Source organism: Zootoca vivipara, chromosome 9, assembly GCF_963506605.1.
Source record: "Zootoca vivipara chromosome 9, rZooViv1.1, whole genome shotgun sequence".
Lineage (NCBI taxonomy): Eukaryota > Metazoa > Chordata > Lepidosauria > Squamata > Lacertidae > Zootoca > Zootoca vivipara.
The window spans coordinates 26089656-26107362 of NC_083284.1; the positions used below are offsets into that span (position 1 = coordinate 26089656).

Sequence of the window (17707 nt, forward strand, 5' to 3'; positions counted from 1 at the left end):
TATACAGGTATTCAGGATGGGAGTGGGATCTCCTGCATGAGAAAAATTGTGAAAACAAATACTTTGATAAGATGCACACTCTCCACCCGCCACTTCATAGGACTGCAAACACAAAGGCAAAACAGAGTCCTGAACACACAGCAAAGAAGACCCCCATAAGTGTAGTGGTACTAGCAAAGTGTTGGCAGCAATTATACTTAGCATTGCTGTTTAAACAGACCAATTTTGACAGAGGTGGTTACAGACATACAAGAGCTTAAAACTGAATGAAACAAGCTATCTGAATTGGAACACGTTTTAGGTAAGTTGCCCTATTAAAATTACCCAGTTAGGAACACTGGAGAGGACCAGGTTGACTTTGGAAAGTGCCCAAATTACTGAAGGCAGTGGAGATGAACACCCTGTATTCCCCTCAGTGATTCAAGCAATATATTGAAAAAGGTCCAGTTAATCTTGGAATTTGTGCTTGGTCCATGGAAGCAATAGGTTGCCAATGGCTGTTTTGAAAAAGACAGGTTGGACCTAAGTGATTAGGGTGCCTTTAAGGGAACTATGAAAGGGTATAAAGGTAATGAGTCCAAGAGAAATATACAGTGAATTAGATATTCAAACGTAAGTAACAAACTTCAAAAAAAAGTTGCAAGGATAAAAGCTGAGGTCAAATACATATTTCAATGAAAACTTGCAAAATAGAAGAAATGGAACTTACATTTTCTAATATTAGCTGGATTACTTTATTTAATCTTGTGTTGACAAGTCCTTCTGGGAAGAAGAAATACCCCCCCCCCAGCTCTTCCTTGGCTATTTTGCAAAGAATTTACCCAGAATTTACAGAGCTTCTCTCCTATTATGGAATTCTGAGGTCACCCAAGTTTAGAAACTCTAAATCACACAGGAAAACTGCAAGATTGTTCTGCTTCTTACAGACATCTTTTATTCAGTGTAAACTTATGCACTGACTTCCGCCAAAGCACACCAACTACTTCTGGCAGAATCCAGCTCAAGGGCTGCCAACACCTGAGGTATAACCTTCTGACAAATGGAATGCCAAGGACACATGGAGGCTGCCTTCCCAAATGGCTGGTCAATGATCAGCTGCAAATCGGTGACTTAAGTTTATTCAAGCATATATATTTTCTTTTTCTTAAAAAGCAAAACCTAAAGGAAGAGGACGTTATTTCGGTGCCAAAGTAAAGAGAATTTAGAAAGTCACATGGTAATGAAAAGTAAATGAGACGTATCATTAGATGACCTCAGTATTTGTAGCCTACCTTCACTCCATCAGGTTTCTTCAGTAAACTCTTGGCTGCTATAAATTGAAAGGAAATAAACAATGTCAGCCAATGTAATTCAAAATCAATGAAACAAAACAAACAAACTGGGTGTATTTTTTTTCTTTCTACTCTTTGCATTTATCATCACATTTAAAACATCTTACCACACCATGTTTATATTGTGCCTTGCAGTTTTATTTGTTTTAAATATGTGCTTGTAAGTAGTGATGTATGGAAGTGAGAGCTGGACCATAAAGAAGGCTGATCGCCGAAGAATTAATGCTTTTGAATTATGGTGCTGGAGGAGTCTCTTGAGAGTCCCATGGACTGCAAGAAGATCAAACCTATCCATTCTGAAGGAAATCAGCCCTGAGTGCTCACTGGAAGGACAGATCCTGAAGCTGAGGCTCCAATACTTTGGCCACCTCATGAGAAGAGAAGACTCCCTGGAAAAGACCCTGATGTTGGGAAAGATGGAGGGCACTAAGAGAAGGGGACGACAGAGGACGAGATGGTTGGATAGTGTTCTTGAAGCTACTAACATGAGTTTGACCAAACTGCAAGAGGCGGTAGAAGACAGGAGTGCCTGGCGTGCTCTGGTCCATGGGGTCACGAAGAGTCAGACATGACTAAACGACTAAACAACAACAACGTATTAAGTATAAAAAGGTAAAGGACCCCTGACGTTAACGACTCTGGGGTTGCGGCATTCATCTCGCTTTACTGGCCGAGGGAGCCGATGATTGTCCGCAAACAGTTTTTCCAGGTCATGTGGCCAGCATGACGAAGCCGCTTCTGGCAAAACCAGAGCAGCACACGGAAACACCATTTATCTTCCCGCTGGAGTGGTGCCTATTTATCTACTTTGATGTGCTTTCGGATGCCTATAATACCAGTAAGATTTTTATTGCTGTAGAGCATTAAAACCTCCACATAGAGGTAATATTGGCTATTAGATCCCTAGATTATTTCTGTCCATTCATGCAGACCTGGAACAGGTAACAACTTCTCTGGAAGACAAAACCGTTATATCCCAAGAATTTTTTTTGGCATAGAGGTGAAAGAGAAATAACAGTTTTCCACTGCCATTCAGCAGTTTAAAACACATGCACTGAAACATCTACCTGTGAAAGGTATCTGGAAGACCAGCACAGTATCATGTTACAGATGCAGTGAGTCTTAAAGCCTAGGTGCTGCAGACACAACTGGACCATTTTGAGATGCTATGTTACAAAAAAAGTGACTGGTACATTTTGTTGTTGTTGTTTAGTCGTGTCCGACTCTTTGTGACCCAATGTACCAGAGCACGCCAGGAACTCCTATCCAGGTTCAGCTCTCACTTCCATACATCACAGTTCATAATACATTTTTAGTTCATAGAATTATAGAGTTGGAAGGGACCATGAGGGTAATATAATCCAACTCCCTGCAATGCAGGAATCTTTTGCCCAATGTGGGGTTTGAACCCACGACCATGAAATTAAGTGTCTCATGCTCTACCAATTGAACTATTTGTCTCATAACACCTAGGTCCACCAACTGTAGATTGGTTTATAAGAACAACAATGCTACGGATAAATATATTTGATAGAATACTGGAAAAAGCCCAAGAAAAATGTATCCAAGTTGCTGTACTGAGCATCTGAGGAAAAACATCAGGTTCCAAGGATGGACTAATATCATGTGTCATACCTGGGGCCATTGTGTAGTTAAAAGAAAAAGGGAAAGTTTGGTGCATGATTTGTTTCCAGCAATTTGCCTGTAAAGCGTACTGTAGCTGAAATAAAAAAGACTAAACACTTCAATCCCACTGACTTCAATGAAACCTCAGCTATTATCAAATTAAACTTTTCATTGATTTAAGCATATCATACATATGGCCATGCAATAAATTGTGAACAATTTTTCCTGGACTGTGCTCAGCAGTTGTTGTTTTTAGAAAGAGAGCCAGAATTAGGAATACTTTGCAGTGATGCACAATATCATTTATTTCCATCTTCGTTGGTGGTCACATCTATCTTACTGTGGCTTTGTGCACACAAGAAATTTGCCCCAACAGAAGTGGTGTGGAAAAGACTAGGGTCAGATTATCGTTAAGAGTTTAAACCCAACTGCCATTAAAATTTTGCAATATTCAGACAGATATCATCACTTTCTTTTAGATTAAGGTGGTTCAGAATAATACTCATGTGTGAAAGTATGATGTTGATAATCACAAAGGAAGCAATTTTCCAAGTTATAAATGCATTTGGAACTATATCTTTCACATGATATTTTGAGGAAATTCAATACAAATATAACCATATTGGTACAAGTGAAAGAATTTTCCATGCAGATATAGAAAACAGGGAAACTGAGGATCTGTTTGGTAACTTACCAGGTGGAGTCTTGTGCATGGTGATGGGGACACAATTGCATACACAAGGAAATGTCTGCTATGGGTACTATACCTGCATAGATCTCCATCAGGAGTGGGGAACTCTTCCCAGCCTGAGGGCCACATTGCCTCCAGGCAGGGCGTTTCAGCAATGTGGCCCTCAATGCCTTTTGGGTGGCCCTTGGCAACATTTGATGCCCCCTCCCTGCAGTTCTTGTGCTACCTTCCGAAAGCCTGGTAAGGAAGGTGCTGGGCTTTAGAAATGAGGTGTGGGGGGCTCTGACAGGTTCCTAGCGTCCTCCAACCTTCTTCCCAAAGCCTAGTTTGTGCTTTCCCAGCTTGGGGGAGGAGGTGGGAGGGCTCTAGGACCCTGCCAGTGCCTTATGTTTCCTTCCCAAAGAAGGACGCCTTGCTTAGCTGGCTTTGGGAAGACAGAAGAAGGGCTGGGGAGGCATCAATTTTGGGCTCACTCTCCCCTTCGCACCAGGTGACAACGCAGTGTGCAGCCCACAGGTTCCATGTCCAAGTACTCTTGTGGCCTACTTGGTATGAAAAGTTGGACCGGTCTGCTCCAAGGGTCACATACCAGTGGTGGGTGGACCATGGGCAAATGTGGGCAGATCAATCAATGGAATTTTTACCATTGCAGAGTAAGCTAGTTTCTACACACACTCACACATTCCTCTTTGTCCTCCATCCGGGGAAGAAAGAGGAATTATCAGAGTTCAATGTCACATTCCAATCTGGCAGAAATACTCAAAGAGGGTGAGGAGAAGGGTCCATTAGGGAGGGTGCTGGCCTGGAAAAGGTCCCAAGGGCTACGTAGGCTTGGAGGGCTGTATTCAGCACCCAGATTTAAGGTTCCCCACCCCTGGTCTCCGTGAACAACCTGCAAGTTCATTTTCCAATTAATATAGCCCTCTTTTTGCGGAAGAAATAATGAGCAATCGTACACACATGTCGCTTGCATCACCCATTACCTCATGTGGGAAATGGCAGAGCAAGCTCTTTCCCATACATACAGAAACCCATGGTCTTTATTCATCGTATTTACAATTCCACTACAGTGATACAACATACATTTAAAGAATAAGTCCTTTATCTGAGAATGAAGTAGCAACCCAACTGTCAACCATTAGAGCTAAATATCTGCCGCAAACAATGAGGCTATTTGTGGCACTGTGCTGCAGCAGCATTAAGTACAACTAGACCACACATTTTTAAACATTAAAAACAATTAATGGATAAAAGCACAAATGAAAAGAATGACAACTTTGCTAGTAACTAAGCTTAGTGAACTTGTGGCATGTTGGCTTACATGTAATGAGCACATGTTGGATTGGCTTTTGAAAGTTCTTTGGGTTATATTTCATTGTATAGCAACAGAACAACTATGACAGACATAAATTTGGAATTCACCCCTTCTGCTGTAATAAGTACTATGGGGCAGTGAGTAAAATCTATCCAACCAAAAGTTCATAATTAATCTCAGCTACAAAAGCCACTGTTGTGGGCTTTGAACCAATCACTGGCCTAGTTTAGATATACATTTTCCAGCTAGCGAAAACACACTTTAGCAACCAGGAAGGAACATCAGGACAACATGCTCCACCCTTGTCTCCCACATTCCTTGGTGCAAAGATTCAGGTTAGCTTTAACCACAGTTCTCCTTTATAGCCAAAACGGGGAACTGTGGTTTAATGTCAGCTTACCTACCACCATCTTAAACCATGTGCAAACTGTGGGTAAATATCCTGATGCTGCACTGTATCCCATTGTTCCAGAAATAACGGGAAGATGCAGTTTTAAGCTATACAGTATTGGCATGCCAAGGAAGGAAAGGGACAAGGGAGGGTAGGGGAGTTCTGACGCTCATTCCCAGTTACTAAACTATGGTTTAGCAAGCTAGAAAATGGATATCTGAATTAGGAATCTAACTCTCATTTTAACTTACCTCACAGGATTATTTCGGCCAAAAGAGATACATTTGATGCTACACTGTCAAAATATACACAGTGGTGATTTACACTGAGCATATTGTAACCATTCATTTGAACCTGTAGAGGATAGTTCCAATGAAAGACTTGTTTCGCAACACACCAATTTCAAATAAGTATATTCCCTAATAACCATTGAGAACAACAACAAAAAAGACCTGCATTTTGCCAATTTTTCATAATGAAAAGGTCATGAATTTAAATGATGTCCTACTTATATATCAGCTAACCCAAAGAAACGGAGTTGAGGCTGGAACTGGATGTTATTAGAGTCATATGACTGTTGTGAAAAACAGGATCGTTGTCTCTCTCCTTCCCCCTCTCTTTCTCTCCCCAGTAACATCTAGCACTACAAAGTATGCCATGCTGTCATCCCCAATGAAAGTTCCCTTGCCCCCACAAGCAGCAGCCAATGAAATGGAGCAGAGGAGGGGAAAACTCACAGCGTGATAATGTCACGTGGCTGCTATAAGACCCAGTTCCATCCGGACACAGCGTACAAAAAAACAAACGTGATTTGGGACAGGCAGCACATTGCTTGGGAGAATGAAGATAAAAACATTCCTTTCAGCTCCCGAGGGGGCTTACCTCACAAGAAACATACATTCCACATTACAGGAAGAACAACAAAAAAGGAAATAAATAAATAAAACACTTTTATAGATACATCATTATGGACAATTCGCTCCCCAAAAAGGCATGCGATGCAACAACAAAAATCAAAATTAGATTTCATTTACATCAACTGGATGGCACCTTTTCTTAAATTAACCACAGTAGACAAGTGCCACTCAAAAAGAACGGAATGAACAGAACAGGTCAATTCAGGAATGGATGAATGGAGTAATATATTAAAATTATTCTTTGTTTTTGTGAAGGTTACAAAAAGGAGAGAAAATTACAGCAGAAACCATTGCAGGTGACCAGACACATCTTTAAATCTATTTTTGTTGAGAAGATACAGTACTTAGTTTGATGTATCCACTAGAACTAAGGTGACATGGGTGGGTGTGGAAGTTTCATACCATTTAAATCATTTCCCACAAGCAGTGGGCATGAACAGCCACAAAAAGGTAAAGCTAACACCTCTTGCTGCAAAATCAAAACTTTTGTGGCAACAATTGGACCTGAAGAATATTCAGTTCATTTGCACTTGATTCTTACATGGAACTTAACACAGTTCTTGGTAGTTTATTTTTATCCTAGCATATAACAGAGAGGCTGGGCTGTGCACTTGACAAGAGTAATGCCTATTACCAGTGTAAACTCTCCCATTCCCATTTAGATTTGTAAAGTACTAAACTCTGTCACAACTGCATCCTGGTTCAGTACTTGCAATATCTGTGAACAGATAGTTTGAGGTCTATTTGCAATCTGTTTGGGTTTTCACTAACCTGAATAATTTGCTGTTATAGCCTGGCTTTAGCCAGAAGTCTTTACTTCCTCACTTTGATGCTCAACTAAAGGTGGTAGGTGTTAAATTTGACTCCATATATCTCAAGTGCTCTGGCATAGTTTAAAATGCGATGTGCTAATCATAAATTAATGAATTATATTACGGAGACAAAGGTATGGGGCCCATAGGTGCCTACTTTACCTATTTGCGTAATTGGGCACTGTCTGCAGTGGCAAATTCAACAAATGGTGGCAAGATGTTTTGCTGGTAATAAGATAATGGGGATTGCTCTCTAGATAGCTACGTTTCTATCTACCATATGTATCATCTGGGTTTAACATTTTATATTCTCCTCAAGTGATACACGTCTTTGCAAATTAGTAAGAGAATTTCATGTAGAAAAGTTATTTGAAAGGTTGAACTTGACTAGCAAGTCTTCAACTTTCGCTTTTCCAAACCATCTTTAAAGTTATAATTTTTGGGTTCCTCAACTGGCATTGGCTGCCAAACGGGAAGTCCTTATAAAACAAAACATGTAAATGTGGCCATAATCTGCCCTTAAAAATCAGGGAAATTCACTCCAAGGAGCATCTGAAAGCATGTCAAAAACAACAACTCTAAAAATCAAGTAGACCAATATCAACAAAATGCAAGTTGACCTGCCGTTTGACAGAAAATGTTTCAATAAGGACTTCCAGGTATCTCTAGCTTTTCTACTTTGGCATATAGCTATTCTGATCCAAACAGAAGAGAACTCGTTATGGTATAAAGTCTTCTGGTTTCATGCTTTAAGTCATCATTTTGAATCTGGAGCCCTTCAGATGTTTTGGGCTACAACTCCCATTAGCCCCATCTGGCATGGCCAACTTTCAAGGATGTTGGAAACTCTAGCCCAAAACTTGTGGAGGGCACCAGGTCGGGGAAGGTTGTTGTAAACTATGCGAGCAGATCTAATAACCATGTCTAACTACTATAATACGAAAGGCAGTGAGAAATTACCAGAGATGAAAGATGGAATTAACAAGGTGTCCACTTAAGAAGTTTCATCTTACTCCAATTTTATTTAGCCAATGCAAAGCAAACAGAAGTGTATTAAACAAATATGGCATCCGGACACATGCAAAGATGAACTCATTTTGACATGTACCACAGGAACATATACCACATCTCAGCAATTAGCAATATGGTGCCGCACAGTGCACTGAACATACCTGAGAAATTTCTTGTAGCCAGCATAGTTGTCAAAATGGCACCCTAAAAAGACATTCAACATAATAAGTCAGTATCCTCTACAGTATTTCTTAAGATAAGCAAAAGGATCTCTCTCTTATTTCAAACACACAGAGGCCCACTGCTGGCTAAAATTTCCTACATTTGAAAGTTTTAAAATGGCCCATGTAACTATGTAACATGCTTCTTTATTTTAAAATCTATACCCAGCCTTTCTTGATGAGATACTGTAAACTCAGAAGCTTACAAAAAAAAATCAAAATAATCAAAATGACAATAAAAACAGTTCAAAATGCTGGAATCAATTTCCTACGTTAAAACCAAGACCAGGATGCAATTCAGTTTAAAAAAATGGGCAGGCAGAACTGTAGCCCATGCTAAAATCTCAACAAAACAATACAGTATTGGCTGCTTGCCTGAAGCATAAATAGAGGGCGCATAAAATATGTAAAGGATAGATTGCCTCAAGGAACACAGGCCTGTTCAAAACGATTTGCAATGCTCTCCCCAATTTTTTTTTTAAAAATATTAATAATACTTAATAATACTATTGCATTATTTTCTAAATGTGTAGGTTGTTTTTCTCTTTTAAAAAGAGAAGTTAAAATCCTTTGTTAATCACTTTAAAAAGGTAAAGGGGCCCCTGACCATCAGGTCCAGTCGTGTCCGACTCTGGGGTTGCGGCGCTCATCTTGCTCTATAGGCCGAGGGAGCCAGCGTTTGTCTGTAGAAAGCTTCCGGGTCATGTGGCCAGCATGACAAATCTGCTTCTGGCAAACCAGAGCAGTGCACGGAAACACCGTTTACCTTCCCGCCGGAGCGGTCCCTATTTATCTACTTGCACTTTGATGTGCTTTCGAACTGCTAGGTGGGCAGGAACTGGGACCGAGCAACGGGAGCTCACCCCGTTGCAGGGATTTGAACCGCCGACCTTCTGATCAGCAAGCCCTAGACTCTGTGGTTTAACCCACAGCGCCACCTGGGTCCCTGTTAATCACTTTAGACTTTATTAAAAGAAAATCCTGCACCATCATTAATGTGGAGTGGAGGTGTGCAAACATGCACTCTCTCATTCATTCTACAACAGGACTCATGAACAGAGGTGCTGTCGCTAACTGAAATCTTTGCAAGGACTCTGAAGTGAGAGGAACTCTGTATGAGCAGGAGGTCCTCTGTTTTCTTTAATGTTTGAAATATAATCTATGGAACATTCCTGGACAGTACAGAGGGGAAGGGAGCAAATATACTGGAAGTATTGGATCAGAATGATGGTAAGTCAAATGTTGCAAGTTGAAGTATGCATATGCAGTTGGTATGCATAAACATTCCCAGCTCTGTAGTTTACTCAGGACTTGATTTGTGAGAGGGCTTTTGTTTTTGAAATGTTCCTCCCCTCCATCCACCCCCCTCCAAGAAACTGGTGGTAGGAGAGAACTCAAGGGGAAAGAAGTGCAATATTAGGGAAACGTTACTGTCATGTATGAGAGAGGGAGAAGCAGTCATAGAGAATACAGACACTCAACTAATGAATACCTGCTGCTTTTAAGAGACACTAACTATATGCTTTAAGTTTTCTCAACTAGCACGAGGTCTGGGGGGAAACTTGCTTCCTTACCTTAAGTTTCCTTCTTGCATTGAATTTCTTCAGGCAGTCTACAGTCTCCTGTCTGTGCATCATAGAAGCCACAGTAGAACGTTGCTGAAGAAAAAAAAGGGGGGAAGAGAAGTGTTTTGGTGCATGCAACCAGATTTGCAAATTTATTCAGTATTGACAATCTCCGAACAATGTTTTCTAGAGCTGCTTCCAGATGCCAATGGCAGCTCTGGAGCCCTTGATTAAAATGACAAGGCTCCTCCCACCATTTGACTGGTTCTGTAACTAAATAAAACAAAAACAACCTGACAATTGCCCTGCTTTAACAACAATAATCCTTTGAGATGATCAGAGATCAGTGCAAGGTCCTCATATCTAAACTTTAGAATCTGAAGTGTTTAATTAAAAGTGGTTGGCTCTTCAATATAATGAACTGTATTTAAACAGGATTTAAACTAGCCATAATCAGAAGTAAGTCCTATAGGATTCAATAGAAATGACTCCCAGATAAGTGAGGTTAAGGATTTGTGGGGTTTTTTATTGCATTGCATTGCATTGTAGTTTTGTTCAATATTGTATTGTATTATACTGTTTTTGTTTTTGTTTTATGGTAGTAGATTCTTACAGCATCTAACAACAGCATACACTTAAGTAATAACATATCCCACCCTAAACCCCACTGCAGAAAAGGCCCGTTCTCGTGTTGCCACCCTCCGGACCTCTCATGGGGGAGGCACACAAATAAAGGCATCAGGTTATTATAATCTCAGGGTCCATGTGGGTTGACCATAAGATGGTGCTTAGGCAATACATGCAAAATAACATACTAAATTCTTATCCCAGATTACCGTTTGTATAGAAAGCGATAAGCAGCTTAATTTAACCAAAAGGTTTTATAATGTGTCCCTGTTCATTTTTTAGCCATATGTACACTAAAGCCATACCAGTAAATTACAAGAAAAGCATTTGTGCTTTAAACCTTGTGCCAATTTTATTTTATTAGTCCATTTTTCCAACAAGTGCTATTTGCCATTCTTTACTGTACCAATTTGTCAGAGCAGCACCCTCTAAATTCTTCCAGCAACTCATTATTATGAGCCTGCCTGCTACTAAAGGAGAACTTATTAGAGGTTTGAGGTGTAAGTTAATGTTATCTGCCCCAGGGAAAAAATGAACAGTAACAGCTCTGGACACTGAAAGATGTTTTGTCCAGTAATTGCTTTTATTTTGACAAATACTTCCTCCCAGAACTGAGTCACTTTCCCACATGTCCACCACATATATTGATTAGAGCCTAATGTTCCACAACCTCTCTAACATTTTGGTGAGTAGGAAGAGCTAATATGGGCTAACTGTATAAAGGTGAGATAGGCATTTGTGCGCCGCTGTAGTATTCATTTATTGAAACTGTGAGCCGAAAACACATACCCCCAACACCTTATTTGAATTTACAGACTATTTTTACAATATAATTCACCTTAAGGTGAAAATGCTAATTATAATTGTGGCGCCCTGGCTATTAAAATAAAAATGATTCTCAAAGGATAGTTGGGCAGCAACAATTCTAATTATCAGATTTCTAAATGTATTTATTTATTATACTAATATCCAAATTACCTCCCAATGGGATGGGGAATTATTCTTCCCCATCCTATTTTTATTACAACAACCACCCTCTGAGGTTAGCTGAGTAACAGGGATGGTGACAATCAGACCATGAGCTTCATGGCTGAATGCGGGCTTGAACCCAGATCTCCCCTGCGCTAGTCCAACACTCTAATCATTACTCTGGCTCGTTGTTGACTACAGCACTGAGCTGAGATTCCAAGTAATCACGGAAGGAAATCATGAAGTATTTTACTGCAAGTGGAATAGAAAGGCACGGGAGACAAGTTTTGGACTTTGCCCTCTGACCAAAGTAGACAGCTAGTAGAACCCTACTTACACAGATCCAGGGGTGTTTGAGGGCCTCTGATGCATTGATACGTTTGGCAGGATTGATTGTAAGCATTTTGTTGATGAGGTCTTTGGCTTCTGGGGTCACCGTGTCCCATTCTGGTGAAGGAAACTTGGGGGGAAAAACAACCATATCCATGTCATACAAAATCAAGATTCTTTGACACAGAGAATTTGAAAGGGATTTAAATGGTTGTTATTCTATGCTTTCTGGGCCTTCAAATCCCCCGATTTCTAAGCAAGTTGAATCAAATCAAAGAAGCATAAAATGGGAGTGGACCCACAAGATTAACTGATACACACACACACACACACACACACACGTTAGGTCTGTTTGTTTTATTAGATAAAAATAATGCAAACGACCCCAAGAGGCACAGCAAAGCCTAAAAATATCTAAATAAACAGCAACAATGAGCAATATGAAGGGACGTGCTGTGGAGAACAGGTGAGCATAATCTCCTAAGACAGGTGGGAAGGGATACCCACTTCTGAATGGCACTAATTCTTGCTTGTTGATTACCACAAGCAGCCACATCACCAGGGAAAGCACAAACACCTGTTAAGTTTGCTGGCTGTGCTCCTGAGAGCAGGCTATTACATTATGAAAGGCAATTTGCACAAAGGAGTCCTCCGAGACAGCAAGAAGGATAATCATGCTGAAGAATAGACATTTGTCCATTTGAAAATACATCACTATGGGCATCACATAGGAATGAGCTTGACAGGAGGGGGGAAAACATCTCATAATTGTGAAACGACTTTTGGCTGCCGCTTCTGCAGCTGCCAGACTCAAGGATTCTGAGCTGTGAGAAAGTATGATGGATATACTGTAGGCGGTGCTGGTATTTTGCATGGCTCATTTCACAATTCTCCGTCCCGGGCACACATATGCAAACTTGCAAGCGAACCAAGAGAGATCACAGCTGCGGGAAGCTGTGACAAATCTAACTGAAGAATGAAATGGGGGAAATGTAAGCCGCACCAGAAAATGAAAGGGGAGGGGCAGGTTTGTATAGAGAGAAGAGAACATCCGTTATAGGTGTGTGTAATAGAGACAGGGACAATAAAAAAGGCATTAAGAACTACATGGAGGGAGTTTTGTTTGTGACAGGGAACAGAAACCAGATGTTCTTGGACTCCAGCTCCCATCAGCTACCTCCAGCACACACAGTGGGTCTTGGACATTTGCAGTAGAGGACACCAGGAGAACCAAATCTTCCATACCCCTTGCTTATGTCACCAGTTATTTATTATTTTGAAAATGTACACCTTGTTTTACCTCCAACAGAAATCGAATCAGCCTTTGTTCATATGAACAACACAGCACCCTGAGAACACCCCATATGGCACCCACAAAGGCCACCACCACTCTCAATTTTTATTTTTAATTGAGTTTTGTTGGCTTTAGGGAGATTTGTCTGGTTGTGAAGAGGTCACTAGTTGTAAAGAGGTCTGGTTGTGAAGAGGGGGTGGGGTGGGCTATTTATTCTGTTGGTGTTTTATTTGCTTTGGGGCGGGCATATAGGTGTTTTGTCGGGAGGGTGGGGACGACAGTTATGAGAACTCCCAATTTTTTTCTTCAGTGAAATGGGCACTTTGTGATGCAAATGACTGTTCCCTGTATGTGTCCATGGACTCAAAAAGGTTGGGGGCGCCCCTGGGATATACAATCTTGTGGTTTCTCTTGTTACAACACAGCTGCTTTTCCCATACGTTAGTTCTTTAAAGTTCCTGAACAGTTAATCGTGCAATGTTGCTTGTAGATTAAAATGGTAGGCAGATAATAGGAATGAAGGAGAGAGAGAAAAAAACACATCATAGGAATGACTGGATGCTAGAATCACAAGCTAATACTTAGCAGTTTTGCACCACTGTCATCCCCAATATTATCATATTATAGTGAGCTATCATCAGAAAACAAGAAATTGAGGTATTACATCATACGCTCCAGCCTTGATCTGTTGGTAGAGTCTGTGCTGATCTTCATCCCAAAAAGGAGGGTATCCCACCAAGAGAATGTAGAGGATAACACCTGGGGAAGGTGACAATAAGGACACATGAATATAAGAAGAGCCTGCAGGATCAGGCCAATGGCCAGATGCCCGAGCAAAACCTACAAGCAGGACCTGAGCAGAAGAGCTCTCTCTCTCTCTCCTCTTGCAGTTTCCAGCAAGCTGGTATTCAGAAGCATCCTGATTCCAATCTGGAGGTGGAGCACAACCGCTATGGCAAGCCTTATCCTCCATTAATTTGTCTAATCCTCTTTCAAAGCCATTCAGGTTAGTTAGTAATCACTGGCAGCAAGTTTCATATTTGAACTAATCACCATGCTTTATTTTATTTGTCCTGAATCTTCCAACATTCAGCTTCATTGGATGCCCAGGAGTTCTAGCATTGCGAGAGGGAGAAAATGCTGCCTCTGTTCACTTTCTGCTTACCACACATAATTCTATAGACTCTTGAACGCCTTGCCTCTAAAATAAAAAGCCTCAGAAACTGCAACCTTTCCTCACAGGGGAGTCGTTCCATCCCCTTGATCAACTTTGTTTGCCCTTTTCTGAACCTTTTCCAAATCTACAAAACCATTTTTGTGGTGAGACAATAGCATTAAACTTAGTCAAAACAACTCAAGTAAACATTTTCCAAGGGAACTGACACAGCTTTCTGCAGTTGGATCACCCAGCTTACAAAAAAAGCAAACAAAACTTTGAAGGAGATTTGGACTGGAGCTATGTTGACGCGAAATGGGGCTCATATTTAGATCAGAGCCGTTTGCTGTTGGAAGGGCTGTTTATATTCTCCTTTCACTATCTCTTTACTCCACCCAAATCCCCCCTGAATAAAGGTACCTGCCCTTTCCCCCTAGAGCAGGAATGGGGAGCCGTTCAAATGCAGCTCCATCCCCATGCCTCTTGATCCAGCCCGGAAAGGAGGAAGAGGGGCCAGCTCTATCCAGCCTACCAACGTCCTTCAAATTTCTCCTTCCCCTCCTCCGAATTTATGCCAGCCCACGTCCACATGATTTTAATTGTATTGCAATGATTTATTGTAAACTGTCTTGGAAAGTTATATACCCTGTAAAGTGGGTCTATAAAAAATAGTATCCAGCAGAGGTTTTTAGGAGGAGCAAAGCAATGAAATATAAAAGCTCACTTACAGAGGCTTTTAAAGGAAGAAAAGGAAAATCCCAGAAATCAAAAATATCTTACCACACGCCCACATGTCTACTGGCTTTCCATAGGGATCTTTTCGTAGTACCTCTGGGGAAAGATATCCCGGCGTACCAGCAAAACCTTATAAAAGAAAATACCATTCTTGTAAAATGATCCATATAACATCAGTTATTCTTTTAAAACATACTTTAGATAGTTGTGTGTCTACTGCATTTTCAGCAGCTCTTCCAACTTTAACTATCTGTAGGGAAAGAGATCCACTGCTCTCCCTCCCCCAGCATCCTGGAGGGAGCTCTATGGCAAATTGCTAAGAGAGAATCAGATGTAAGCTGAGCTCCTTAAAGAGATTTTGCAGAATCAGGCCTGCAGTACATGACAGGTGATCCAACACACCCAAAGACATCTTTGATGATCTGGTTTGCCCTCAGTGATATTATTAACCTGCCTGACTATGTATTATCATGATATTATCATGTTCACAAAGTGACTCCCAGTTGACCTGGTATCATTATATGGAGGAGATATAGGCCCCAATAAAAGGGGAAAGGGGAAGAATGACAGTAATCAAGTCTTGGGCCCACAAAACTTCATTTTGGCAATGAAGACAAGAGACCACCACCTATTAAATTTGTACCCTGCTCTTCTTCCAATGAACTGAAGGTGGTACACAGAGGGTTATCCCATGCTACCCTCAGAACAAGCCCGTGAGGTAAGTTCAGCTGTATGGGAGCTGTGGAAAAAAAGCCGCTAATAACTTACTGGAGGATTGTGCACAAAAAGATTTAACGCTCAGCATTTCTGAAGAGGTGTGTTGGGAGGGGAGCTGTTTGAGGGAAGAATCAGCTAGAACGGTGACTAGGGATAAAATACAGAAAGTGCCCACAACACACCCACCTGAGGAAGGGCTATTGCACAGTGGGAGAATGCATGTGTTTGCATGCAAAAGATCCCAGGTTCAATCGCTGGCATCTCCAGGTAGAGCTGCAAAGGACTCTTGCTCAAAACCCCTGAGAGCTCCTGCCAATTGGTGTTGACAATACTAGACTGGCCAGTGGTATAAGGCAGCTTCTTAGTTTCCATGTGAATAAGATGGCACAGCAGGATAGATACAGAGAGGAAATGGGTAAGTCAGAATGTTCTCTTACCAAACCAAGCCTGTTGTTCACCTTGCACTTCAATGGCCAATCCAAAATCTGCCAGTTTTACAGCTGCTCCCTTTGACTTGCTAGCTAGGAGCAAGTTCTCAGGCTTGATGCAGGGGAAGGAAGGAAGAGGAAAGGGGTGGGGGGAAATAAGAGAACACGTAAGTCATCATTTCTTTAAACGCCTACAAAGAAGATGCAGAGATTATTTTTTATTGTTTTCAGTTTATAAAAACTGTTATCATTGTTTGTTTGTTTTTAGAATTTTGGGGGTTTACTGTCATTTATTGCTTTGATTGCCTCGGACCACGAAGCGTTTTATAAATTTGTTAAATCGCTAAATGCTCAAATATGAATTTCTTTTAATGTATCTACACAAAACAGAAGAGTTCCAGGAGAGATTCTTAAGACTCTTCCTCACAGGGCTCTTTTCATCCCTCTTCATTAACAAGATCCCCACAATGAAAGCTCAGGGCCGAACTACATGTTACACTTAATGCATAGACTGCACTTATGTCTAAATTTTTCATTTAATTACAGGCACAGAGGATCAGATGACCAACCCTTCAGAACTACAGGGGTTCCTAATGTTGCTTCCTCCACCTCTGGGACAGCTTAGAAGGCTAGTTAAAAAAAAACCTCTCATTGCTTCAATGGGAAGGTTTTTTTTTCTTTACCAGCTGCCAATAGCCATGTGGAAGGAAGATTTTAGTCCTGATCATTGCAGGAGAGAGAAGTGATAAAGCTTTTATTCCTGTTCACTGCTCAACCTAATTACTCTCCCCTTGTGCACATAATTAAATACAAATTAGAGATATAGCTACACACAGAGATGGGAAAGAAATTGGATTCAGTTCGCATTTGAAGGTGAACCCACGTAATTCACACTTTCCAGAACTGAAAAACAGCTGTCTCTTGAAATTTACACTTCTCTGAATTCTGTGATGCAGTTTTCCAATCCATGTTTACAACAAATGCATATATTAGGAGAAAGTGTGCAAAAAAGGAACAGATTTGTGAAAATAATGTACAAAATGCATATTAGGGAAAATTCCTTGTTATTAAAAGTATATATCAGCGGAAACTACTTACAAAAGTGAAATTTGTGAAATTAGGAGAAATTTGCCCTAATATGCTGATGAATTTTCATGATGATTTCTTTTCAGCGGAAACTGAAATGGAAAGATCCATCCATCTCTAGATTTCCACTATGCATTGGCAACTTGTAGTTTGGCCCTCAGGCCCCACCAGGGCTCTTTGACTAGCCTGTCAGCCTCTAGAAAGGCTTTTGAATAAGCAGCTGGACATTAGGTCCTGTTGAGAGTTGAAAAAAACTAGGCTACCTTCACTACACTGTACATCTTATTTAAAGCAGCATTTTTAAGTGAGCATATTCTCTTCTCATCCTGCATTCACTACTTCACAAGCTACTTTAATGTTATTGTAAAGAAGAAAAATTGTGCTTATTGCATATTTCAAAGTGCTCATGGACACCTGAAAAATCAGAAACAATAATTACAAGCCCTTTATTTGCAATGGCAAATTTCACTGTTTAAATTGTCATT

At 40.7% G+C, this 17707-nt stretch overlaps 1 protein-coding gene across 6 annotated transcripts in view; it reads right to left on the reverse strand.

The window, feature by feature from the left end:
• The window catches only part of CAMK2D (calcium/calmodulin dependent protein kinase II delta), a 145680-nt gene that overhangs the window by 36311 nt on the left and 91662 nt on the right, over positions 1-17707 (reverse strand). For all 6 annotated transcript variants that reach the window (XM_035113116.2, XM_035113117.2, XM_060278555.1 and 3 more), the window contains 7 exons: positions 16146-16248; positions 15037-15120; positions 13765-13859; positions 11814-11936; positions 9890-9973; positions 8256-8298; positions 1272-1309 (listed from right to left, as the gene is read on the reverse strand). In XM_035113116.2, coding sequence (XP_034969007.1) covers positions 1272-1309; positions 8256-8298; positions 9890-9973; positions 11814-11936; positions 13765-13859; positions 15037-15120; positions 16146-16248 — 570 coding nt within the window. The remainder of the gene's footprint in view (positions 1-1271; positions 1310-8255; positions 8299-9889; positions 9974-11813; positions 11937-13764; positions 13860-15036; positions 15121-16145; positions 16249-17707) is intronic.